The following is a 25,756-nucleotide window of genomic DNA, read 5'->3' as shown; positions in this document are numbered from 1 at the left end:
TCCTGCCCTGCCAGGGTGCTCCTGAGGTGTCCCTTCTGCCCAGCTCTTGCCCAGCTCTTGCTTCCCTCAAAGGGGGCCTGGTCTGCATAGGAGTGCCCGGGCAAGATGAGCCAGGGGCAGCGAGCCCAGGGTCCTTCCTGCCCTTCCCTTCCTAGAAGCCTTTTTCAACTCCCAGGCCTATGTGGCAAGCAAGCCTCAACTCCCACAGCAATATTCAAGGGAAAAACTGACACTGAGAGAAGCCAAAAGGGGTCTTTACCACTCACAGGGGGGTTGTGGTGGGGAAAAGAGGAGGAGGAAGATGTGCTGGATACCTTCACCACCTTGAACTATGTATAGAAATAAAAAAGGCAAGATACAAATAAATAAATGTGGACTGATGACCATCAGCTGCTGGTAGATTGGATTCTTGCCATTGGGCTTCTCCCATCTTTGGGGCCTCTCCTTCGGCTCCACCCACCAGCAGCAGCTCTATCTACTTCCATCCCCAGGAGACCCGGCCCTCGGCTAAAGGACCACCTCTCCCAGCAGCTGCATAGCCCTGTTAAGCAGTCTGGGAGAGTCCTGGGTGCCCCAGAACGGGTGGCCAATGCCGCATCCATTCCTTCCTCTCCTGTTAACTCAAGGTCTCTACATAAGAAGAGCCAGAACTAAGCTACACAAACAACCACAGCTATCACCACTGCCACTGTTGTGGAATGATGCCTCCAGCCCCCAACCTTGCAGGGGGCCCCAGAAGATGCCTCAGTCAATTCTATCTTGACCTGTTGAGGGATCCAGCAGGGTCCAAAGGACTGGACCCCTCCGTCTGTGTCTCACCCCAAGAGTTCCCCTCAGAAAGAAAAGGGTGCCGGCGCAAGAGATGCTTTAAAATTCACCCCCAGAGCCACCCATGCTCTAAGAAGCAGAAGCAGGCATATTGCCAAATTTCAATATTTTCTTTCCTGATTTACATCCCTCCTTTTCTCCAAAGCTCAAGATAGCATGAATAGCGCTTACGCTTCATTTTCTCCCTGCAACATCCCTGTGAGCTCAGTTGAGCTGAAACAAAGTCACTCGGTGATTTGGACCAGAGCCTCCCTTTGCCCATCTTGTCCCCAGACTGGCTCTCAAAAGAGGGGATGGACTTATCCTGCAGGGCACCAGAGGGCAGGAGGAGGGATGGGAGAGGCAACCTAGAAGGGAGGAGAAGTTTTTGGACAGGGAGATCAGCTCGTCTCCTGGGCTGCTCCACCGCTGGAGGTTTTCCAAAGGGGGCTGGGCAGCCATTTGTCTGGGGCAATGATATCGGAGGCCCCCCTCCAGCTCCAATTCGGTGTGCAGTCTTGGCTTCGAAACCCTCCTTTGACCTGGGGCAGAGGAAGAGCTATTCCCTTCTGCTCGCCATCCCAGAAGAGGGTTAGTTTCTGCATGCAAAACGGAGTGGTTTTATTTAAGGTTGAGAAAGATGAATGCCATCCTACTTGGTCCTGCCTGCTCTGCATTGCTGCCCCCTGGTGGCCAGGAGAGGAAGCTCAACAAGACAGAGAAAGCTAAAGCAATTGCTGGAAGTACCACTAGAAATTACAATTTAACAGAGTTTTTATCTGTTAGATTATAATTCCTAGTGGTACTTCCAGCAATCTGAGAATAAAAAGAAAAAACAAGTGCAGAAAACAGGGCAGGAGAGGAAAAAAGTAACATAAAGAAGTAACTTCCCCTTATCACAAGAACTACATTTTTTTAATAACATCACCTTCTCTTAAAATACAGCAAACCCTTTCTTCCCATTCTCATCTCTTAATCATAAACAGAACCCTAATACATTATTCCTGGTACAGCAAAAGTCCATTAAAGGTTAGCAGACATAACTACATACCTATTTTTTAAAATAAATCCAGTACAGAAACATTATCCAAATCACTCTTCTTGTTTGTTATTCATATGTCCATTTAATTATTAACATGTCAATCAGTTTCATTTGAATGTCTAATATAAATATGTTTTCCTTATCATTGTTAGCTCATCATTTTTAAATCCACATTGTTCGATCTCGGTCTTATCCAGTACAGCCGATGTGCCTCTTCTGCAACTTCCTTTGTGTGTATGCCGTCTATCTAACATTCTTAAAATTAACTTCTGAGTCCATTGTTCACAAAGTCATTGGTGGCTTTAGAACGGGGGCGGGGGGGGCATCCCAACTGTGGGACTCGCAGGGCCGCCTCTGACCTGCCAGCTGCTGTTTGGGCAACCAGGGTGGGACTCGGGCTCGAGGGCCCCCTGCTGGACATGGAGGAAGCAGCTGGGAGCCGACCTTTCGCCCGGCAGGGAAAGCAGGGCTAGGAATGCCAGCATCCCACGGAGCCAAGTGCAAAATGCTGGCCCCAGAGCAGAACCCGTTGCAGGGGCTTGTGCGGCCCGGGTCTCACAGCCTTCGCCTTAGAAGAGGCCGCGGGCATCTCCCGTGAAGTCTGACGTCGCCCTCCTCTCCCGAGAGAGCTTGGCCGGTCACTGGAGGAGGTGATGGTGTCTAATTTCGCATTGGAGGCTGGGTGGGTCTTCTGAAGCATGTCCAAGCACGTGGGCTGCGGTGCCTCCCCCCACCCCCGTGACCCTGAATGCCAGAAGGACAGGTGAGCCTCCCCAAGGGCGCCTTGCCTGCTTTTGGGGGCATCCATCCGCTCTTCCCAGCTCACCACAGCGAGCTCTCCTCTCCTAAACCTGGCGGGCGGGGCGCGGGGCTGAAAGCAACCAGGGACCAGTTGAGAGGAGAGAGGCCAGAGTCGGGGCTGGCCAGCAAAGGTTTCGCAGCCGCCCGCCAGCAGGCGCACCGGAGAGCTGCCCGGCGGGACCGGCGGGAGCAGGCGGAGCGCGCACCTCTCCCCCGCCTCCAGCGCCCCGCCCCAGCCGCTGTGGAGGCTCCGACCCTGAGACCGGCCTTGTGTCGGCTGAACGCGCCCGGGGGCGGTGACCGAGCAGCCTTCCCCAATCCGGTCCGGTGCCGAAGGAAGGGGGCGGAGCGGGAGGCAAAGGGGGGCTGTTGGCCGAACAGTCCGGAGAGGAAAGCGAAGCCGAGCGCAGAGGGAGCGGCGAGGTCCCGACCGATCCAGCAAGGAGCCGAGGCCGCGGGGAGACCTTGCCGACACCTCCTGGCCAGAAGGGAGGGCAGGGGCCGAGCCAGCGCCGAGGTGAAGTGCCTGTCCCCGAGCGCCGGCGAAGGGGGGCGGTCTCCAGCTGCCCCAGCCACCTGTCCGCGCCGCCAGCTTCGCCTCCTGACCGAACAGGAATGTCGAGCTCCCCCCTGAAGGAGCGCCGCTCGCCGGTGGGGCTGGATTGCTGCAGCTGCTGCCTGGATCTGGCCAACGGCCCCCTCGGCTACAACAGCCACTTGAGCGCCCTCCTCCAGCTGCGCGAGCAACTGGCGTGCGAGAGCCTCGGAGCCGCCTCCGAGCTGAGGCGCCTCGTGCGGCAGGACTCCCTGGAGCCGGTGGTGCGCGACCCCCGCTACCTCCTCAGCCGCGGGATCTGCAACCGGAACATCGACCAGACGCTGCTATCCATCCTGCTCTTCTTCCACAGGTGGGCAGGGGTCGCGGGACGGCTCCCGGGGAGGGAACTCCCGGTGAAGCGGCGAGGGGAAGGCCCTTTGCCTGGGGGGAGGACGGGCGGACCGATCGCAAATGGGTTGGGGGAGAGCCACGAAGACCTAGACGGCAAGGTCCTTTCTGACGGCTTCCTGGATGGGGCCGGGACCCTTCGCCGCTCAGGACGTCTCCCTGCTCGCTTGGCCTGAAAATGCTGCAGAGCCACCCTGGGTAAGGAGGAGGGCACGGGGCCTGCGTTGCCTTGGCTCCGGGCCTCCCATCCGTGGGCAGCCACAGGCGCCGAGAAGAGCCTGGTCTCCCCATCGCTATCAGCTGGCCAGGGGCTGCCTGACCCCCCAACGGCGGCTTAAGCGACCACACAAGCTGCTGGAGCCTGGCAGGTGTCCAAGAGGACTTTGCCCTGGGAGTGCCTGTGGGCCGCTGGTGGCTGACCGGTCCTGCCTTCAGAGTGGGCGGGGCCTCTTTCCCAGGAAAAAGGGCACCTCTGTAGGCCCTGGGCTGGTTGCCTGCTGCAGGGGAGGCAGGTCTCCTCGTGACAGGCTGGGTGAGGCTCCCCTGCCTCTGGTCTTGGAAGAGACTGCAGCCTGAGTGCTGCCAGGGAAGAAGGGCTTGCTCTGGGGCAAAGGAACCGGCTCCAGGGAATAGGGTCCAGCCGGGCTGCCCCTCTGCCTCAAGCACCCCCGCCAATTGGGAGTCGGTCCCCCAGGGCAGCTGAGACTTATCAGGGGTTTCCCCCGAGAGCTGGTGCACTGTGCCCCCTCCCTTGGTGGCATAGGCCGGCCAGGGAGTGTGAGAGTCTGGCACGATCAAAGTCCTGGGGTAAGCATGTTGGTCACAGTTGGGCTTGTTTATGTGGGAGCCACTCATATCAGCTGCTCGGGCGAGCAGGGACTCTCCTGCTCCCTCTGAGGCCTCCTTCGCCTGAGAAGATCCTGGCAACTATTCCTCCCAAATACACAATCAAAGAGATTGGCACCTGGGCAGCAAAACGTGCCTCCCCCGTCCTCTTTGGCGCCTTCTAGGTATGCAAGGTCCACGCGGGCTGTGAGGCCACGAAGGGGGAAGGGCTGCCAATTCTGAAAAGACGACCCAGCTCTCCTCAGACCTTCCGGCCAGAAGTGTGGCTCCTGGTTTCATTGATGGTATCATCAAGCTTGGCTACATGAAGTCTCTTCTGCTCGGCCTTCTGGGCCAAGTTTCCTTAAGCAGCGCCCAGAGTCTCGCCCTGCACTAAGCTGGCCGGAGCAGATGGCTCCGTTTCAGAGGCTTGGAACTTGTCCTCTGTGGCCTCCTTTGACACCTCAGGTACCGCTGAGGAGAAGGACTAGGCCGGTCACATAGCAGCTTCGAGCTTTCAAGAGACTTTCCTGGGGCTGAATTTGATCAAAGGAGACGCAGTTGGAGATGGCCAAGGCCTTGCAGTCAGGAGTGTGCAGGAAGAGCCAAACTCCGGGATGGAGGTTCCGTGGCTGCGATGGAGTTGCAAAGGACAGCCGAAGGCTTGCTTCAGAGGGAGTGACGTGTTGGGAGCACCGAGTTTTTCTATCTTGGTCAGAGACTATGGGGATGGCAGACGTCCAGATGTGAGACGGGCTGAATGGGGTGCAGGTGTTAGCACAATGGGCATGGCAACTTTTGGGGAAGGCAAAGCTGGCCACAACTGGTACCTGGCTCAAGGCAATTGGGCTTCTACTTGGGGAGATGGGTGGTGGTGACAAGCCATCCGCATTGTTTCTTCTGCTGGGCCCCCAACTAGAAGACAGATCTCCCAGGTCCCCTCTCATCCTGCTTTCTTGGCAGGACTGGGCTGGGAGGGGCTATGAGCACCACTCCCAGCCCCCCATGATTCCAAAGGGACAGGGCTCGGCAGGATCCCCTCAGCTGAGTGAAGAGCACTTCACCATGGCACCTACAAAGCAGCTGGCAGGTTTAACTGCTCCCACACGGAATGAATGGGATCAGCGGTGCCAGAGAAGGAACCACTCAGCCACTAGGGCCGTGATGGTGAACTTATGGCATGCGTGCCACAAGTGGCACACAAAGCCATTTGTGCCAGTACACGAGCTGCAGGCAAACTTACCTTACTGGGCATGTGCATACCTCACAGCTGATTTTCGGCCGGTTTGAGACCTTTTTCAGCCTCCCAAAGGCTTGAGGAAGGCTTCTGCAGGCTTCTGCAGGCTTTGCGGGCTGAAAACTAGCCCCATTTTGTCACTTCCTATTTTTCCGAAAATACCGGAAGTGATGAAACGGGGCTAGTTTTCGGCCTGTAGAAGCCTCCCTCAAGCCTCTGGGAGGCCAAAAAAGGCCTCAAACCGGCTGAAAATCAGCTGTGAGGCACAGTGCAGAAGGAAGGCTTTGTTTTTGGCCATGACGGCCTCCTGCAGCCCTTTGCCAGTGAAAAGGGACCCCGGGTGGGCTGCATGTGGCCTCCCCAAGCTCCCTTTTCGCTGGCAGAGGCACCGCGGGCTGGTCCTTCACTGTTTCCAGGACAGGCCCATGGGCCAGATCTAAGCACCCCACGGATCCCTGAGTTTGACACCCTTGCTTTGGATACATGCATGGAAGCATGAAGCCATTTATGGATGCGAGAGACCTTGAGCGCAGGGAGTGGGGACTTGAGTTTAAAAGCCAGGCAAAAGCAGAGTGAATGCTGGTCACTTGCTAGGGAAGAAGCTGGGATGGCCTGGGATTTGGGGAGGAGAGTGAGGTCAGCCAAAGAGAGTACAGAGAAGGTGTTTTTACAAATCTCAGCTTGTTGCAAGGGGGGCATTCTCCTCAGACCCTTTTCCTGGGCTTGGCACACCATTTCCAACAACTGTGACCCACAACTCGCAATGCTGCCACTGCTCTGTCCTCCAGGGAAGTGGCAACCTCTAGGCCTGCCAGCTCCCTGGACAGGGGGCCATTTCTCTGTGCTCCCCAGGAGCCCCCATACTCTCCTGATTTTACAGCCAGTTGAGTGGGCCAGCAGATAGAGTGGGCAGCTGCTAAAGGAGTCTTCTCCCCACCACCAACCCTGCCTTGGGATATGATCCAGGATGAGAAGTTTATCAAAACGTGGGGTGCTCTTCTGCCTAAGCCACTTATGGGCCCCAAAGAGTGGCTGAAAGTCAGAGAATGATATCCGATTCAGAGTGGATTTGCATTCACACCATATATCAAGCCAGAACATCTTTTCTGATTGGCAAGCTATGATTTGTGGCTTAGTATGCATGGCGAGGGGATGCCCCCACCCCACCAAGCTGCACAAATCTTCCAGGTAGCAGGAAGGTTACCTATTCAAGTGGTACCAATAGAAACAGGATAGGCGTGTTGCCATGACTCTGCATAGTGTGCAGGTTCCCATGCAGATGACAACGCCTGGGAAGGCTCGGTTTTCAGTGCCCTGATTTGAAAACAAACCTTTAAGATGACAACTTTGCTGACAGCACAGCAGAGCTTGCTCAGCAGGTCCTGTTCTGTGGTTTAGCAATGGGGGATGTTAAAAAGCTTCCCGGGCAGCATGTGGGTTCCCTCTGTGCCCCCTGTAGCCCCTCTTTGTAGCTCTTTTTGCCCTTTCAAAAAGTCTCCTTTTCAGTCCTGGGAAGGAAGAGGTCCCCACCCGAAACGGGCTCCCCCGCCCCACCTCCCCCTGAGGGAATACCTTCCTTTAGGCAACCTAGTTGCAGGGCCCTTGACAAGGCCAGCCAAAGAGGGTGGGGCTGCTGCCCCCTTAATAGCCTGAAGAGTGTGGAGGTGGAAGGGAATTCCTTCTGGTTCCCAGACTGTGCAGTGAGCGAGCACAAGGCAACCATGTGCTGTAGGCCCCGCCCAGGCCACGTGCTGGCGTGCCAAGAAGCCCAGAACTGGGAGTTCTGCCAAGGCCTCCATCAAAGGGAGTGGCCGCCAAGCAGCTGGAAACGGAGCCAGCCAGCAAGTCCTCGCTCTGAGACAAGTGGAGGAAGAGAGCCTGGTTTGATAGAGGTTGGCACAGCCGCTGCTTCCCCAGGAAAGCCACCTCGTCCTCCCACCTCTCTGGAGCTGCTGTCTCCTCCAGCCACTGGCTGGATCCCAAGCAGCATTCCCCTTTACTGCCAGAGGGCACCGATGGCAGATGCCCACCACGGGGGTTCTGCCCCGCAGAGGACTCTGCGCATATCAACAAGCACAGGCCTTGGTCTGTTCACCTGCCACCACAAGTCCTCTTGCTGCCTGCAGGGAAGACCCTCCCCTTTGGGGAGCAGTGTTGGTGGAAAAGGGAAAGACACACCTGCCCTGAGGCCAGCAGGAGAGTCCAGAGCACTCTGGCAGGGCAGGGCCAAGGAACAGAGCCAGTTGCGCCTGCTGCGCCCCCTCCCCCCAAGATCCCAGGCAAGAGTGGCCTGCCGAGGGAGGGGGCTCCCTTCCCCTTTCCCACGACTGCTTCCTGGGCCAGAGGGAGGCCAGGAGTGGGAGGAGGTTTTGGAGGCTCTCAGAGCCGGGGGAGGAGCCCTCTCTTCCTCTCGGGAGAGGCGGAGGGCCGGCACAGGGAGCGGCCGCCAGAGATTCCCCTCCCACGCTCACAGAGCCGCTGCTTGGCGCACCTTCGGCCTGTCCAGTGGCGGCGGCGGCGGCGGCGGCAGAAGCAACACCACCGCCATGATGTTTGGGTGGTTTCTTACATAACTCCGACCTAGTTCCGCGCTGCGCTTGGGCAATCCTTGCCGTTTCGGACTCGGCCTCCGTTTTTGCCACGCCTTCGCTAGTAGCCAAGGCAGGTTCCGTGGGGGCAGCGGTTACCAGGGTTTTCCAGGGGCCGCACGTGTGAATGCGGGGGGTGAGGAGGGCGCAAGCGGCCTCGTCCCGCATGGCTCCTGCAGCCCCGGGACTTGCCTCCGAGTCCCGAGCGGGAGAGGGGGGGCGGATGAAGCTACCCGCTTTCACGACCGGTCTGGCGCCGCAGAAATGGGGAAAGCGAAGCGCTGCTCCCGCGGAGAGTCCAGGGCCAGCAGCGTCTCCAACCTGGTGCCCTTTAGGTGCCTTGGCCCTATTGCCCCCATTTGCAGCCGCCTCCACTGCGCCTCCGGCCCTGGGACTGCAGCGCCCTCGAGGCTGAGGCGGCTGGATTGCACCGAAGCCTCCGGGCGCAGGTGCGCGCGGCCCCTCAGGAGGGGCGTGGCCTTATTTGCATAGCACGCTAAGACCATGTGACGTCTGGCGAGCTTCCCTATATAAGGCGGGCGAACACCGAAATAGCCGCAGCTTCTTCCGGTCGTGGTACTGTGTTCCTTCGGCTCTCGGCCCAGCCATGAGTACCGGCGTGTACCCGTTCCCGATGGAGGTGGCTGTCTACCAGCTGCACAACTTCTCCATCTCCTTCTTCTCCTCCTCCTTGCTGGGGGGACGTGGTCTCGGTCAAGCTAGACAACAGGTAGAGGAGCCGTCGGGCGGGGGAGCGGGGGAGCCGGGCAGGCCCGTCGGGCTGCCTCGGAGGCTGACGGCGACGCTCTTCTCTTGTCTCTTGCAGCGCGTCCGGGGCCAGCGTGGTCGCCATCGACAACAAGATCGAGCAGGCCATGGTGAGTGTCTCGGGGAGGCGGGGACGGGCTGCGCTGCGGCTCCGCGGCCCTTGCTGGCGGAGAGGAGGCGAGGGAGTTGCGGTCGGGTCAGGGGCTGCAGTCCCGCAGGGAGAGCTCAGCGGAGAGAGGCGAGACCGGCGGCCTTCCAGCTCCTGCCGTTCAGTGTTCGGGGGCGCCCAGGCTTCGGAGAAATGGTCGGGCCAGCGAGAGGCCACGGGCCTCCCCTCTCCCCGGAGGGGCCTCTGTCCTGGAGGGCGGCAGGCGCGCCGCCGCGTTGAGCTGCGGCTCTCGCGGGCGCGCGCTCTGATGCAAGAATGCAGGCTCGGCGCTTTGGGGAGGCCTTGAGCCGCTCGGACTTTTGTCGGGCTGCGGTGGGTGGGCGGGACTCGCGCAGAAGCTGCCGTTGCGTTTCCTCACCGGGACTTTGTCCCTCCTCTTTCCAGGATCTGGTCAAGAATCACCTGATGTACGCCGTGCGAGAGGAGGTGGAGGTCCTGAAGGAGCAGATCAAGGAGCTGGCAGAGAAGAACTCCCGCCTGGAGCTCGAGAACAGCTTGCTGAAGAACCTGGCCAGCCCTGAGCAGCTACAGAAGTTCCGCTCCCACCTGCCCCTGGAGGGCCCAGCCGGCCCCGAGAAGAAGAGCCCTTGTGCCCCAGCCCAACACAGGGCGGGCTCTGCAGTGTAAGGTGGCTCTGTCCATGGGGTGGGCAGAGCCACGGAACTCTTTCAACTTGATCTCCAAGCGAACGTGGTTTCCTCGCATCTCCTTTGGAGGACTCCAGAGGGGGCCCTTCACCTGTGGCCCCTTCCTTGGGTTGGCCAGAGACTCTCCTGAGAAAAAGGAGCAAGGCTACTCTGGAGTTGCTGCGGGCGTATGGCTGCTCCCCACCAGCAGCCCTAGAGGAGAGAAACTGCTTAAGGTGGGGGCACCGACAGCTGGCTAAGAAGAATCCAGTTGGAGGTTTTTGTCAAGCTGCTCAGAGAAAAGGTGGCCCCCACCTCTCCGGGGATAGGAACAGGGGCCCCTGCCCCTCACTAGCCCTCTTGCTCCAAGAGCCAGGCATCTGTGTGCAGCACCCACCTGTTGCCGACTTGGGCATGTGGGCAGCTGCCAAGATGCGGACTAGAATGAGGACTGTAAGCCAGAGGACAGGGGCTTCTCCTGATGTGGTTTGTCCGTTGACACTTGTATACTGACAACAGCCTGGGGGGAGGGGAGAGAAAGACTTCCTCTCCTTTATCGATGTTCCCTGCAGCCCCTGCAGCCCCTGGATCTGTCGATGGGGACCAAAGAGGAGCAGGAGGAGGTGGCTAAGGGGCTCTCTCACACACACACACCCTGGGGGAGGGGAAGGTTGCTTCTGTAGCGCACTCTGAGGATGGGTGCATAATGAGATAATGCAATAAATTTTGTTGTACACACCTGTTTAATCAATTTTCTTTCCCAAGGGGAGGGGGGTATGCAGAAATGTGTAGTGGACACTGGCAGAGGGACTAAGCATAGGAGGCATGTGGGAGAGGCATCCCAATTTCTCCACCCCCAACCCAATTTGTATGGCTGGGAAGAAACCAGGAGGGGAGTTTCTCCAGTGACTAGGAGAATCTCCAAGGACCTGCTACCTGATTAGGCTGCAGCTTGCCCATTATTCATTGGAAAATGTGTGTGTGTGTGTGTGTACTGGTATCTTGGTGGCTGGTGCAGAACTGCTACCTTTCAGCATTAATACAAACCACTGTATTCATGGTAATAGCTATGATTAATCTGCTTGTACTTTGTTCAACCCAATTTTGGCTTCTTCAGTGAAATCCTAAATTAGGGCTGAAGATGTGACACTACCAAGCTGCCACCACCTGCCATCATTGCCACAAGCTGAGCTGCCCCCCTCCCTGCAAAAACAGAGAGAGGACTCAGAACAATCAAAGATGCCCCTGATCTTGGTCATGCAGCTGTTTTGAAGGGTAATTGAAGTGGGGCAGAGGCCAGCATCCTGCAGGCTCAAGAGTTGGGGTGCTTACATACACCACCCCATCCCACCCCTGTTGAGAAAGCAGCGGCCGCCAGCCAGGAACTCTGTGGAGCACATGGAGGCTTGTAGGTAAAGCCTTGCCAGCTGCAGAAGCGCTTTTCTGTCGGAAGACCGGCTGTGATTACCAGCTACACCTCATTTGGTGTGACTGGTGATCACTGGGAGCCCACTTCCCACTGGAGAGGTAGGTTCAAGCGAGGCAGGGGTCATAATGGCCACTTTCAAAGGCCGGATTGCACACCTTCAAGCTTGCAAAGCTCAGCTCAGCCCAGCATTTGGCTTTGATGGGGAAGGTCTGAAGGGCGCTTGCCAAGAGGTGCCCAGTAAAGAGATTGGACGGCTTGACCGACCACCCTTGGGGCAAGATCAGCAGCTGTGAGCTGTGGAAGGCAGCCCCTGCACTGCTCGAACGGCTAAAGTTGGGGAAACGGTGCCCTTGGAAGCCGGGCGCCACGACGCCTCATCAAAGGTGCTTTTTGCTAGAAACAGTGACTCGGAGCAGTGAATGGCGGCTGGTGGGAAACGAGCCGGGAGATACAGAGGCTGATCGCCTCCGCGCCCTGGGGACTAGCGGCCTGGCCCGATCTCCACCTCGTCCCCGACAACCGGTCCTTCTCGCGCCGCTCCAGCCTGGCCCCTTCGAGCCCGGCCTCCGTTCCTCGCTGCTCCACTTCCCCGCGCATCCGCTGGGCCCGGGCGCTGCGGCTGTTCCAGGGCGCGCCGCGTGTTTGTTTGTCGGCTCCATGGAGCCAAGCGGGGGCGCGCCTTCCGCAGAGCTGGGGAACTGGGCGACGGCGCCCCTCACCCGCTCGCGGCTTGTTTTGCAAACGACCGGCCTGTCACCGCAGCAACCAGCTGGCAAGAGGCTGCCTGGGCCAATGGCGGCCCCGGGAGAAGGCAGGTGATCTGACGTTGCCGCCGCACAGCTTCCTTGGGGCGGGAGGGGGCTGAGCTGTCCCGCCCCTCTCCCGGTCGATGCCGGGGCAGCTTCCCTTCTGCGTTCGGGGTATTTGGGCCATGAGGGGGGGAGGTCGGGAGGAGGCGTCCCGATGCTGGGGCCGCCCCCCCCGGCTTGTTCTGACGGCTGCCGCTTCTTCCGGCTGCTGGGGAATTGTGGGAGATACGATCTCAGCCCCACCCAGGCGCATCGGTTGCGGAAAGCAAAGCTTAGGATTGCTTGCAATGGGCCGGTTTGGCAGTTCGCTTAGAGAGGTAGGAAGAGGGTCGGTCCCTTCTCTTTGGCTGTCATACCCAACGCCCTTTTGCGGAAGGAAGCGAAAGAGCTACGGTGGGTCCGCCTGGAGCCCTGGGCTGGACAAGGTCAGAGGGCCCACCCGCCCACGCTGCCTCCAACAGGACACGCTGCACTGCCCAGTTCAGAGAAACGGCTGAGCTTTGGCCAGAAGTGGTCGATAATTTGATTCTGTCACCTGTGGCTGCAGGACAGACAAAGCCTGGCTAAGTTCCAGGGCCCCAATTGGAGGGGAGCACTTTTCTGGGGTGGTCTGATCCAAGACTCCTGTCATTTTGAAACCTATTCCGCTGCATAACAATGGTGAAGAACAAGAGACAAAACTTCCTCCCTCCCTCTCCCTCCCTCCCCCTCCCCCCCTCTCTCTCACACACATACACACAAACACACGCACACATCTGTTATTAACCTAGTAATGGAGAAGAACCAGATTCAGCAGGAAGAGAGAAGCGCCATAGTATTCATACCCATCTAACCTTGTCTTCCCCCCCGCCCCCCAAGTCTCAGGTCTGAGCTTCATGGCTGAGGCTTCTCGTCCCCAAAGCTGGCCCTAGAGAGGGGGCCCTGGGATCCTGGTTCTGAGCCAGTTCCCTTTAGATGCAGTGGGGCTAGGGGAGAGAAAGGCTGGCAGGGAGGGGTGTCTGCAGGCTTCTGGGAAGAGGTCGGTGAAGCAGATGCTCTTCCAGTGAGCCAGGTGCCAGCCGGAGGAGACCTTTCCTGGGCCCCTGGATGGCCCCTAGCCTCCCTCCAAAGGCTTTGGGCTCTTGAGGCGAGGAATGTCCTTCATCCCCTGCCGGTGGTGTGCAGAAAAGAGTTGGTGGACTCTGAGGAAGCAAATGCCTCTTGGCCGCTTGTCCCTGGTCGCCCAGCCAGAGACTCTCCTGCAGGGGAAGGCGTGGAAACCCCTTTCTCAGTTCCACCAGCTGCCCCTGCTCTCCCTATGGCCAGACGAAAGAATCCAGTGGATGCACAATAGCCAGACCCCGGTGAGGAGGAGAAGGCAGTAGGCAAAGGGCCCAAGGGGGCAGCAGCTGCTGAACAGGGGCCGACTGGGAGCAAGATGGTCCTTCAAAGCAGAGCCCAGCTGAAGGAAGGGAGCATTCAGAACGGGGGGGGCTGGGCAGCCCAGGGCTTTGCACAAGGGGAAGAGAGTGCACCCACGTAACCCCCCAGGATCAGAACTGGACTAACCCCCGACTGGCATTTCCCCTGATCTCCGTCTCCATTATTAATGGCATGGCACACATGCCCTTGGCTGAGCTCCCGGCCACCAACTTCTTGCACCCCCAAATCAATTTAGGGAATCAACAGCAGCCACCCAGCCCTGGCTCTCTTTCGCCAATAAGAGGGCTTGGTGGGCCACCCCACCCCACCCACTCCTTTGCTGCCATCCTGGGCCAGGACGTGGCTTGGACCTCGGCCTGGTCCCTGTCAGGAGCCTCTCAACAATCTTATAATAATGTGCTCCAACGCTGGAAGTTTCTAAGAAGTGACTGGACATCCATTTGTCCAGGATGGTATAGGGTCTCCTGCCAGGACAGAGGGTTGGACTAGAGGACCTCCAAGGTCCCTTCCAACACTTTTATTGTTTTATGTGCCAAGAGGGTCCTTTGATCGAATGCCCTGCAGACTCTGGCTGCCAGTTGTGAGCGTCTGCTGGGCTTTTGGCCCATATCCCTTGGCTGATTGGCTGACTTCTGTCACACCCTTCTCTGGGAAATGGGCACAGAGGGACCTTCCGGGTTCAAAGGTCTGATGAAGGAGGCCATTTGGTTGCCTTGATGCAGCACCGACTGGCCTCTCAGCTCCTCTCTAGCCAGCAATAAGCCCCGGTTTTCCTTTGGTGCCCCAGGCTCCCTTTCAGATCAGCCCCTGCCCCAACTGTCTGGCTCATCTCCCCAACCAAGTCCCGGGAGGCTACACTTGGTGGGGAACTGCCATCCTACCCATCCAGGCTGTAATTAGCTGCAAGTCAGGTATTAGGAACCCGGCTGGGAACGGAGAATTCCAAGGAAGCCTGCCCAGTTAGCCATTCCCTGCCCCCCCCCCATGCATGGGGCAGATCCAGAGACTGTCCACCCCCCACCCACCCCCAGGCTTAGAGGCATCCATCACCCTGAACTGGGCCCCATTCCAGGCCACCTGGCTGTTAGCAGGGGATGGGAGGGACTCTGTCCCACCTGCAGACGAACAGCGCCTTGGCAGCAGCAGTGGCCGGGCAGGAGACACCTGGGGTGACTTTGGGGGTGAAAGCAGAGGTGCCTTTCAGAGCCTCCAGGAAGCTGATGTGACCCAGCCGATGAAGGCAGCCCCTGACCTGGAACTAGAGAGGCTTGACCCGCAGCTCTTCAACAGAGTGGAAATGCCCTTTGCCCGAGGGGACTGTCGGGGAGGGTTGTGCCTTTTTCTGGGGGCTCCACAGAATGGCTGCTTGCATTGCCAATCCCTTGCATTGAAGGCTCAGGGATTAGCCTAAGCTTGGCCTGGAGGGGTGGGGGCGGGGGCGTAGATTGCCCTGCCCTGTTGCATCCCAGCCTTATTCTTGGTTCTTAACTGATCCACGATGTTTTAACTTTCTAAAGTTTCACCTGTTGTCAAGAGGAGGTCAGTTCCCACTGCTGGAGCCGGGCAAGGGGTCAAGGGGGGCTCTTCAACCACAGCAGTGCCCAAGAGCCCCACCTGCCCCCCAAAGCGGGAGACTCCTGGAAGGAGAGCCCTGATCTGGGCCAGACCTCCCCCCACCGGATCCCAGTCAGCTCAGGGGGGAAAGGGGGCCGCAAACGGCTCCTGCCCCAGAGTGTTGGTGAGCTGCTACATCTGCCTCCCCAGACCTCGCTCCAAATGGCAGCACAAGCAGTCCAGTTATGTAAGCAGAAAGCAGACTCGCCTCCCTGTGTGAACATGGCTGAGCCCGGTTTGCTTCCTGGGAAAGAAGGATGGAGGGCACAAGGCATCCCACTGGCCCAGGCTCTGCCTTCCTCCTGCCAGGCATGCTTGCAGGGCTGTGGGCTGGTGTGGAACTCCCCCAACTAGCAGTTTAGGTGTGCAGAAAGAGCAGTTCCTCTGTCAAGATGACCTCTGGTTGCTCCAGGAAGTGGGGGCCAAAAGACCTGGAGGGGGGGAGGAAAATCTCCCCGATCCCTCTACCGCCTCAGCCTTTGTCCCTGCAAGCTTCCAGGCTGGTTTATGCTCTGGGGTGGTTTTATGGCCTTTGCTTAGGCCCGAGTGCAGCCAAGTGAAGCTGGGGCAATTTGGAGCTGCTCCAGCACTGTGTCTGGGTCCTCCCTCTGGAACTGCTCCCCACCCCTCTCAGGCATTCTCCCATTCCTCCTGGCACCCCAGTTAGAAGCCAGGAGCTTGGATTTGCCACAATGCTCATGGGTGACCGGGATCTTCTCATCAAGTTGGATAATTGGAAGGAGGAGTTGCCCCTTGAGGGTGGCTACTTTGCTTGGGCCCTCCTACGATGCCTTCCCATTCCTGCCCCCAAGAGCCACGGTTTCTCCGGGCCTCTGTTGGCCTGTGCTGGAGGCAGCCAAGGGAGGGAGAGCCCTGTGCCTTCGATGTGGCTCTCCTCTGCGTAGCCCTTCGCCCGCCTGCCATTCCTGCAGCAGTGCCCAGAGAGGGAGCCTGGACACCCTGAGCCATGGGGGTCACCGCCCTCCACAAACAAACCCTGGCATGCCCTAGAAACCCAGATTTCCTACGCAAGCGGCTGCACGTTTTCACACAAGGGGGGCCCTGGAACTCAGGGGATCCACTTCCTGAAGTTGTAGGGTAGCAGCGTTCTCCAGTGGCCCCTTTCTGGAGCAGCGGGTGCTATGGGTGTCTTGCTATCGGTATATTTACGGTACACTTAATGAATTATTCTTTCTTGCAAGATGGGAGTGTAATGTTCAAAGGTCCCTTCCCTGCTCGGGAGATTAGGGGGAGTGACCGGCCCAGGAAAACTGCCAATTTTGGCCAGGCTGGGATCTGACTGCCCACTTGCCAAGGGGTCCAAGCCCAGTGGCCTCAGCAAAGCTGATGGGCAGTTGAGGGGGCTCTCCTGTTTCTCTGCATTCACTAGGGAGGCAGATTGACCCTGCCCTCTGCCCTCTCCAGACCCCACCCCCCCCCAGCTGTTTTCTTGACTCTCCTGGTGACTGGAAGGCTCAAGAGAGACGGAGTCCCTACACACACACACACACACACACACACACACGCACACGTACCCATGCACACATGGTGGGAGAGCCTTTGTGCCCAACCAAGGACTCAGGGACCCAAATGGGAGCCAGTCTCTGCAGCTACAATTCCCTCCAGATGGGGAGGGGCATAGAAACACTGCCTGGCAGGGGTAGCGTTAATGCACTGGCAGCCTCTCTCGAGTTTCTGGGTGCCTTGGGGGATCTTCAAAGCCAGGAGGACTTCAGCCCCACCTCTTGGGAGCCAAGGTGAAAAAGATCCGATCAGAGAAATCTGGAGCTCCTCTAGGGCCCCACAAAGGAGGGGGCCACAGGCTGGATCCCCAGGGGGGCCCTCCCTCCCCGACCCTGCTCCCCTGGCCAGCCAGGCAGCTCTGGCACCCGTCGTGCCTCAATTCCCAGGATCGCATCATCTGGAAGGAATCGGGGCAGCTGCCTGTGAAGGGAGAGCAGGAAATGCTATTTATAGATCAAAGGTTGAAAACAACAACAACCCCGCTTGAGCCAAAGTTCTGCCTGTTTTTCTGAAGCCGTTTCTTCTCTTCTGGGATGTTCTAAGTCCATCCCAATTTTCCACTGGGCAAGAGCCCAGGGACACATTTCTTGGAATCTCTGGCTCGGCGTGGCCTAGAAGCGGCTTCTGCTGATACGGCAACTCCAGGCGGATGGCAGCCGGGCAACCAGCAGGAAGGGAAGGGCAGCTGCAGAGGCCCCCAGCCAAGGCTCAAAGGGGTCTGCGGGGCCCTGGCAGGAGAGGTGGGGGCGTCATCCCCTTTTCGACTGGCGAGACAGGTTGCCACCAAGCCAAAGGGCTCCGGCGAGCACCCATCTCTGCATGGGCAGCGGGATCCCCCGAGTCTCTCCGGCCTCAACGCGCAACGCATCCGGGCGTACCCGGGACACCGAGCGAGGGCCGGGCTGCCTTTCTTACAAATGACAAAAAAATATTCTTTCTTCTGGCCTCCCTGGAGTTGAGAGGTAGGCACCCTTTGCAAAGGGCTCCCAGTCTGATGGATCAGTGGGGCTGAAGGCCATTCCGTGCGTTGGGAATCTCCCCCAGGCTGGATTCCATTCTGCTGCCGGCCCACTTGCTCCCACAAAGCCCCCGCATCCCCCAGCGTAGAGGTCAGCGGGGAAGGAGAGCGGGGATTTTGCCAACCAGCCAGGCCGTGGCTCAGCCTCGCAGTGGCATCCTAAAGATGTCTCGGACAAGCAGAAGACGGATCAGCATGAGTAGAGCTTTGGGGGCGGTGGGAGGCAGTCGGCACATGGAACGCCTGGAGGGGAAGCGCAGGGAGAACAGCGGGGATCAGCGGAGGAAAAGCCGAGGGAGCGAGAGTAGATGCTTACCTGCAGCCCTTTTCACCTTGGTTAGACGCAACACTGTCATTTCTCCGGGCAAGCAGGACAGACCTCCAAGGTACCTTCCAGCTCAATTCTGATGGGTTCTGATTGATGGATTGCCTGGGCACTGCCCCCCCCACCCCCACCCCAAAAGCTGCCCTGCCCTGGAATGAGCTTGTCTGGCTGCACCAGCACAAGTTTCAACTGCCCTTCAGGACTTCAACTCTCAGGCAAGCAATAAAATGAAACACAAAGTGCAACACAGGAATATAAATGTTTAAGCATCGCTGGAGTTCAGTCTTGAAGGAAGACCGTGAATATAACACATTTTTAGAGGTGCAGGAGGATACTTGAGGAAATTCTGCCAGTCAGGGATTGCGGCTGAAACTCCTCTGCTATTTAATGGATTGCTTTAATTCATGTAGCCACCTGTTTCACTTGCATGTGTTGGTAGCCATTAATTGAACTCCTGTTAATAAGGGGCTCATGTGGGGTTTCTCTCCCTCCCACCTCCCCAGAAATCAAGGCTCCATCAGAGGGCCTTGTCCAAACTTGCTTTGGGCTTCCAGGCTCAAGGCAGAATCTGGCAAGGCCTGGGTCATTCAGGCCCAGTGGGCTCTGGTGGGAGGTTCCTGGTGGCCCTTTAAAAGCTGTGTTGCATCCCACTGAATCCTGCAAAGATTCCCGATAAGGTTTGCATTATCAACCTGCCTATTTTTGTTAGAGGTCAATTTCATGTTTCAAGGTTTAAGGAAGTTTGAGTTATAGTGGCGTGGCTGACTAACCCGTGGTGACCTCTGTTCCAGTTTCACACACTATAAGCAAAACACAGGGGGTGGCCAAGTACACAACCTCCGTGCATTTCTTCAGGGATCTGTCCATTCTTCACTGGGCCATTAGCTCGGTGTGATCCAATTCTTTTGCCAGCCTCCCACCCAGTCCTGCCAATTTCTGCAAAAAGTGGGCCCAGGGGTCCGTTTGGTTTCCCCAGGCGCTCTTACCACCTCCTTCGGCCTTGCCTCCTTCCTTGCATTACAATCTCACTTCGGACCATGGCTCGTTTCCTCTTCCCCACCTCCTCCCAGGGCTGGCTCTGCCCTCTTTCCTTCTCTGGGCTGAGCAAGCTCCCCTTCCCTTGACGGCGGAAGCTCTGGCTTGCGTGAGGCTGGCAGCACATGGCGCTCATGAGCACACTTGGCCAGGTATGCTTGGCCCCTCTGCCCGCAGGCATGAACTGCGCTCCAAGGCAGGGAGGGATCAATGGGCGGCTTTGAGGACCTGGCAGGAAGCGGCCCAAGAACCTTCCTGATTGTGGGGCGGTTTGATTCCTGCCCTGCCCTCTGTGGGATGCTCGGCTGCTTCAGAGGTGGCCCTGTCAATACGGCCCCCCCGCTGTGGCCATTCCCTGTGGGGCTTGGGGTGTCCTGGGAGCCTCCTGGGCTGGAGCAGAGGAGAAGCATTTGGGAAACTGACTCACTCGGCAGCCCTCCTTTGTGCTCAAGGCCGCTGGGCCTCCTCCACTGGGAGAAGCCAGAGTGGCACAACCTTGGGGTCAGGAGGGCAGCTCCTCTGGGAAAGCCGTGGGGTCCTTCCCTACCATCCCAACCCTTCAGCATCCAGGAGGTTCCTGAGGCCGAGCGGGGATGTGGGAGTGGGAGGCAAGGAAAAAAGCCAAAAGCTAGCCTGCCTCTGGTGGTAGGAGAAAACGACAGGCGGTCTAAGAAAGGACTTTCAAGGCCCCACGGCCAGGAGACCTGTGGATGGGGGCCTGGCCAAGGCAGGCCTTTTCTCTGTGCCACTGGGCGAGGGCAGCATGGCCCAAGAGCTGCTGCCCCACAGGCCCTTAGCCTGCCAGACCCCGGTGCCCGCGGTCTGAACTGAGGCCGGCCCAACTGGGCTCCCCAGGAGGCGGAAGCTGCATCCTGCAGCCTGACCTGCCCTTCCCCCCACTCCCCGAGGATCCTCCTGCTGGCAGCGTTCAGGGCTGTGCCTCCCAGCCCCTAACCCCGGCCCGATTTCAGGGAGAGGCTCCCTGGGCTGCGTCTGTGAGCAGATGGGTAATTATAGCTCTGGCCCTTTTATACCAGCCGTGGTGCAGAAAGAGGAAGGAAGGAAGCCCAGAGCCCTTTGACGTCAGGCTCCCCCTCAACACCCCCGCCCCCCCATGTGTGAATTCGACTCCTCTGAGGAGACCTGAGGCAGCTGCTGCCTTGTTTGCCTCAGAGAGAAGAAACCGCAGCTTCTCCCCTGCGGCTCCCACAGCTGCTGCCGCCCAGCAACAGGCTCCGCCCCTCCCCCCAGCAGCAGCAGCAGCAGTGAAGGAGGGAGAGGGGGTCTCTTGGGAAGGCCCAGCCCCTCAGTCAGAGGCTGCATCCCCCCTGCACCTGCCCGACAAATCCACACCCCAGAATGGAGACCAATGGAAACCGGGGCAGGCACTTTGGGGAAGGGGAGACAGGCGGCAACGGAGCCCCTGGGAGCTTCTTTGCCCTCCTGGGCTCTGCACTGCCTAGGAAAGGCCCAGCTCACTGCTTGGAAGCCCTGCGGGAGATCCTGGAGCCCAGGCCTCTGGCGAGCTGGTCGGGGCTGGCAACAAACTCCAAAGGGCAGGAGCCTCTTTTATTCCGCTTGCCCCCTCCTGGTGGGGGCGCCGGCAGAAGGCAACCATGCAACTGGGCACCTTACGCCCACACTCCATGCCCACCCTAGGAGAGGACTGCAGACAGGCGGTAGTTGGCAAGCAAAATTGCCCCCGGCTGGGACGCATCCAGCCCAGCCTTAGCAGATGCTGTGGGCTGCCCTGGGCTCCCAGCCCCAAGACCCCCTCTGGTGCTGAAGGGCAGCAGCCCTGCTGGCACGGAAGCCCCCCACCCCCGACCCTGCCAATGCCAACCGTGGCAATCCTCAGGCAGAGCCGCTTGGCTGCCCCAGAGGCACAGCGGTGTTGTCCTGGTCCTTCCCTCAGGCCAGCTGGGGAGCCCCCAAGAAAATAGCTGCACCGAGGGAGGGCTGTCTCATGTTTTGCTGACCCTGGAAAGCAGAAGCAGAGACCGGTTGCTGCCTCCAGACCAGTTTGTTCTTTCTGATTTCCGCTTTCTAGGGGTTGTTAACTACAAAGAAACTGTGGCTAATCCTGGCACAGAGCCAGACCCCCCCTCCCTTTTGCATTGCCTGAGGCAAAGCTCAAGATCAACAGCACAAAAATCTGGCCCTGCTGTTGTTTTTCTCCTTCTTTTGTGTGCCTTTAGGGCTGAAACGATGCATGGGAGTCAGGCGAAGTCCCATAAGAGTGCAGAGACCACTTGACACCCCCCCACCACGCCCCCAGGCTGGGCAAAGCAAGTCTTGTGTTCCCTTAGGGATTCTGCAAGGGGCGCTTGAGAAGCAAAACAAACCCAGTGAAGAGGTGTGTATGCAAATACTGCTTCTAATCGGTACAAACAAAATGGAGTGATTAATTCCAGTCACAACATTGCAACACCTGGGTGCTTTGTTGCTTTTCTCAAGCCTTGCTACTTCACAGCCCCTGTTATCACGAGGAGCCGAATCCTGCCTTGCCTTGGACCCACCAAAGCCCACCTGGCCATTGTCGGGGTCTTGCTGGTCTTGCAGAGCTGCCAGGTGAGCTCCAGGCGGCAACGCAGGAAGCAGGCAGAGGCTGCCCTAGCAAGGAAGCTGCAGATAAACAAGACCCTCAGCAGTTATATAATGAGGCAATGACGTCTCTACTTCTTGAACACAATGTTCAGAAACAACCTTATCTGCAAACCGCAGGACAGCCGTAGAGAAGGGAGCGAGCAATTAGGAGGCTGCCGAGGCAGAAAACAGCTGGCTCAGTTCTGCTGGCTCCTCCCCAGCGGGCTGGAGGTTAGCGCCATAAGCTTTTGGCTTCCACAGCAGCCCTGCAGACGGGGTGCAAGCCCGTAAAACAGCCACTGCTGGGCATCGGCTGCTTCCTTGACGGCCAGGCCAAGCCCCAGCGGGGAGCCCTGCACGGGGGAGGGGGGGATTAAGGGCCGGCCTCCCTTCATCTCTCCCACTCCCATTCTGCCCCGGACCCAGCTCCATGGGAAGAAAGGCCTTCCTGAGGGTTGGCGCTGGGGTGGGTGGCCTTCCTTGGGGGACTGGCAAGCAAGGGGAGGCTCTCAGAGAGCCGAGCCACTGGCTTCCGAGGGCTAGCTGGGAGGAGAAAGTGGGGAGGCTGCACCCCAAGGCGGCTCTGGGCAGGATCCCTCCCTTAAAGCAGCCGATTACTCTCCTTTGTCTTCCAGGCAGAAGGAAAACAGCATCCCTGAGCCAGAATCGCCCAGGGTCGCTGCGGCTAAGCTAACATTGGAGCCTCGGTGCCTTTAAAAAAAAAAAAAAAAATCTACTGCTTGTGACTTTGTTATTCTAGCTTGCTATTCCTGCCCGCCCCAATGGCAGAGTAAAATATTTGGGGAAATGAATCAGCCGCGTTCTTGACAGCTGTTCACACGCTCCAAAACTTGAAGATTTCTGGGGCTAAAGAAAAAAAAATTCTCCACCCCTCCGGCCAAATCCCAAACTCCTCTCCAGCCTCCAAGTGTCTCACAAAGGAACCTTGCTAAATTTATTTGGGGGGGGAGGTGGGGGTCAGAGGGAAGACCCCAGACATTGGTGAAGCCACTTTTTCCACCTCCAGGCTGCCCGTCAGACCCAGCTGCAGACGGCTGCCCAGCAGGGTCAACCTGGGAATCCCCTGCCCAGCCGCAGGAGAGGGAGGGCTGCCACCTGCTGGCCACCTTCCTTACCCCCCCCCCCGAGGGGCTCCTTCTTCTACAACTCTGCTGATGGTGCAGCAGGGACTTTGAGTGGCTGGGCATGGAGAGAAATACACACGCACCTCCCCCTTTCCTCTCTGCAGCCTTGTGTTCCTGCAGTCTTTGTTTGGCAACGCATTTTGAAGTGTGCAGACATCAGGCTGAGTAAACAGCCTCTTCTCATTCTGTTTATTTGCAGATCCAATGCATCATAACTTATGTAAGTTATTCCACTTGGCAGGCTGTCAGGGGTAAGATTGGCACAAAGATTCATGACCTCTTTCTTAGCAATAACAAAGAGTCTCTCATTGTTAAAGACGATCAGATTTAAAGTCCCAAAAGTGAAAATCTGTTTTGTCTGTGAAAAGGGAGGCCTCAGAAGATGGGGGGGGGGGCAGATTGCTTTTGCCAAGGGGGCCACCTGGAATGAGGTGCAGCTGCTGGTGCCCAGTTGGTGGCTCTTCTCTGACTGGGACCTCTGCAGCTGACAGCAAGCGGTGTCCACTCTGGGGCCTCCCTGGCTGGAAAAGAGGGCTATTTGGTGGCTGTTCTGGAGGGGGCATTTGCATCCCGCCTCCTCCCTGAGCAATCACCCTTCAGCACCACCTCTTTTGCCTGTTTGGTGAGAGCAGCGGCAGCACCAAAACAAAGGACTTGCCAGCAGCAGATGAGAACAAGAAGTCCTCCATGCTAATAAGGGACGGGTTGCATAACGGCTCCTTGGAAGCAGCTCCGTGCCAGGATTGCAGCAGCCTCTGGATGACACCCGGGGTGGGGTGGGGTAGGCGCTCCCCAGCCTGCAGGCTTTCTGAACCCAGCCAAGGCAGGCATGCAACTCCCTCTCTCCCTCAACCCCCCCACCCCCCAAGTGGATTGCCACTGCGTCAGGCACAAAGGCCATTCGGGTCAGCTCAAGCACCCACGAGAGCTCCAGGGGCCTCAAATGGCCCCGGGCGGAGGCTCCAGGGTGCTGGTCCCTGGTCACCCAGCCCTGCGCACAGAGGAATATCCCCTTTCTGCAGAATGCCTGAGTGGGTGGGGTGGGGGGCAGCAGGGCAGCCCCCTGGTCAGACCGTGCAATTTCAGAGGTTTATTTTCTCCTCTGCACTGTCTGTGGCCTGACCTTCTGAGCTGAGGGGCGTGTCAGGGTTACCTGAGGAAGGTGTAGAAATGTGTCTCCTTAACCTGGTCCCGAACACAGGGAAGCGATGCTGAGGAAAGCACCCCAGGGGCTGCCATTCCCTTGCCAACCCTCTCCAATGTGAACGGGCACTTTTGTGCCAAGACGTGGAATTTGCCCAATTGGCAATTTCCAAACCGCAAGGCAGGCGGAATGCAGGGGGCTTTTATGTAACCTCTTGTAACGGGACGTGGTCTGTGAGACAAGCCAAGGCTGCAAGCCTGGACCTTGGGAGGGTGCTCCCCCCCTCCCCCCCCTCCAGAGTCTTCTTACATAACAGTGTGGAGCTGAGAACATTTTTCTCTGTTGTCGTCAATTTGTTTTGTTCTTTGCTGAGATGCCCAACCCTCCCGCCCTCCACTTCCCCTATTTCTGCTTTCCCTGACGTCAGGGTGGGTCACGCCTCTATGCTCCCCAAAGCCTTGGGGAGCCCTGAAAGGACCAGAGCAGGAGGAAGTGGCGGAGCAGGGAAGGAACGCCTTGGTCTTGGCAGGTGGGGGGCTCCGGGCTGTGCGCATGGCGCCCCTTCTGCCAAAGGAGGACTCGTGCCCTACCTCCAGAGGTGCATTCGTTGTGCACCAACCCCTTTCGGGCTCTACCATCACCTCGGAGCAGGGGGGGCCCTGAGACTTAAGCAACCCTAAATCTCCTGCAGCCTTGGACGTGCCAAGCAAAGCTTCAGCCCATTTCAGGAAGGCCCCATGAGGGTGAGAGGCCGAGGGGCCCAAGGTCAAGAGATGCCCATTCTTTCCCCCCCCACCCAGAGGAGGCGGAGCTCTTCTTGTGCCCACTTCCATGCCGTGGGGAAGCTGCTAAGAAATGAGCCGCCTTGCCTGCTTGCTTCCCGGAGAGGGCTGGGTTGGCGAAGCAACCGGTATCAAACCGCCACAATTCAGAATTTGGTCTGAGGCTCTTAGACCACCTGTGAGGAGGAGCACTGGGTGGGCAGGTTGCTGAAATGGGTTCAGTCCCTGACTTTCATTTGAAACTCCTCTTTGGGGCCACATGATGTTCTGAACTGCCAAAAGAAAGACCCTTCCCCATGTATCCAGTACTTGACGTGACCATCACCCCCCCCCCCGCATCTGCCAGAAGCCAGATGCTGGCAGCAGGTCTTCCTTGCAGGGGCTTCTGCAGGCAGGAGATCTTGCTTGGCTGCCAAGGAGCAGCCGAGCTGCTGCACCAGACAGCTGTGAAATAAGCCACCAAGGATGAGCCTTTTCTGAATGGGCGACAAGAGTTTTTGGCTTCCCAGGTCTGGTCTTGCAGTCTTCGGAGTCTTCCTGCTGGCTGGGAATGGTTCAGCTGCCTTCCCAAGTCTGCAGGCCGGGCTGGGAGTGAAGAGCATAATGCGTCCTGGGCCCTTGGCCCGGAGGAGGGGGGACACCAGGGAGCATCTGGAAACCCTCCTCCTGGGCTGCCACCATATTCGCAGGGCAAGAGTTCCCTCGTGTGGCAAACAGGCAGCAGCGTCCCCTGGCAGGCGGCCTCCAGCTCCAGGGGTCTGAGCATGAAACGGGGGTGGGGAGGCAGCTGCAGGACTCTCGGGGGAGCTGTGGATCGCTCGGCGCTCCTGCCTGAAGGCTGGGGCCATTGAGAGGAGCACCTGTCCCGGCCAAGATGGAGACCAAGCTAGGAACAGCAGAACACCTGTGGAGACCCCCATCTCCTCAATGAGGGGCTGGGAGGAGGCGGTGGCCCCTGACAGGGAGACGGCAACTATGGGGGAAATGTTGCCAGGTGCTCTTTGCGGGCCGTGAGCGGGGAGGGGCCGCAGAAAGCACTTGCTTGATGCGTGACACCCCCCCAAAGTTGCTGCTTCCACCCTGGGCTGCTGACATCCTCGCCTGCACGTCTGAA

The 25,756-nt window shown here is 58.3% G+C and overlaps 1 protein-coding gene across 1 annotated transcript; it reads left to right on the top strand.

The window, feature by feature from the left end:
* Positions 1–1,926: 1,926 nt before the first annotated feature.
* On the top strand, positions 1,927–10,545 carry TSC22D3 (TSC22 domain family member 3). The gene is made up of 3 exons (XM_026684272.2): positions 1,927–3,558; positions 9,073–9,124; positions 9,568–10,545. Exons 1-3 carry the CDS (start codon positions 3,266–3,268, stop codon positions 9,808–9,810), a joined length of 588 nt encoding a protein of 195 aa, XP_026540057.1. The 5' UTR covers positions 1,927–3,265; the 3' UTR covers positions 9,811–10,545.
* The last annotated feature ends 15,211 nt before the right edge of the window (positions 10,546–25,756 follow it).

The sequence above is a fragment of the Notechis scutatus genome, chromosome 10 (assembly GCF_049901735.1).
Source record: "Notechis scutatus isolate UNSWTSFEM ecotype Mainland chromosome 10, rNotScu1.2, whole genome shotgun sequence".
NCBI lineage: Eukaryota > Metazoa > Chordata > Lepidosauria > Squamata > Elapidae > Notechis > Notechis scutatus.
Note: the sequence above shows the minus strand (reverse complement) of the source record. Positions and strands in the feature narration are given on the sequence as shown.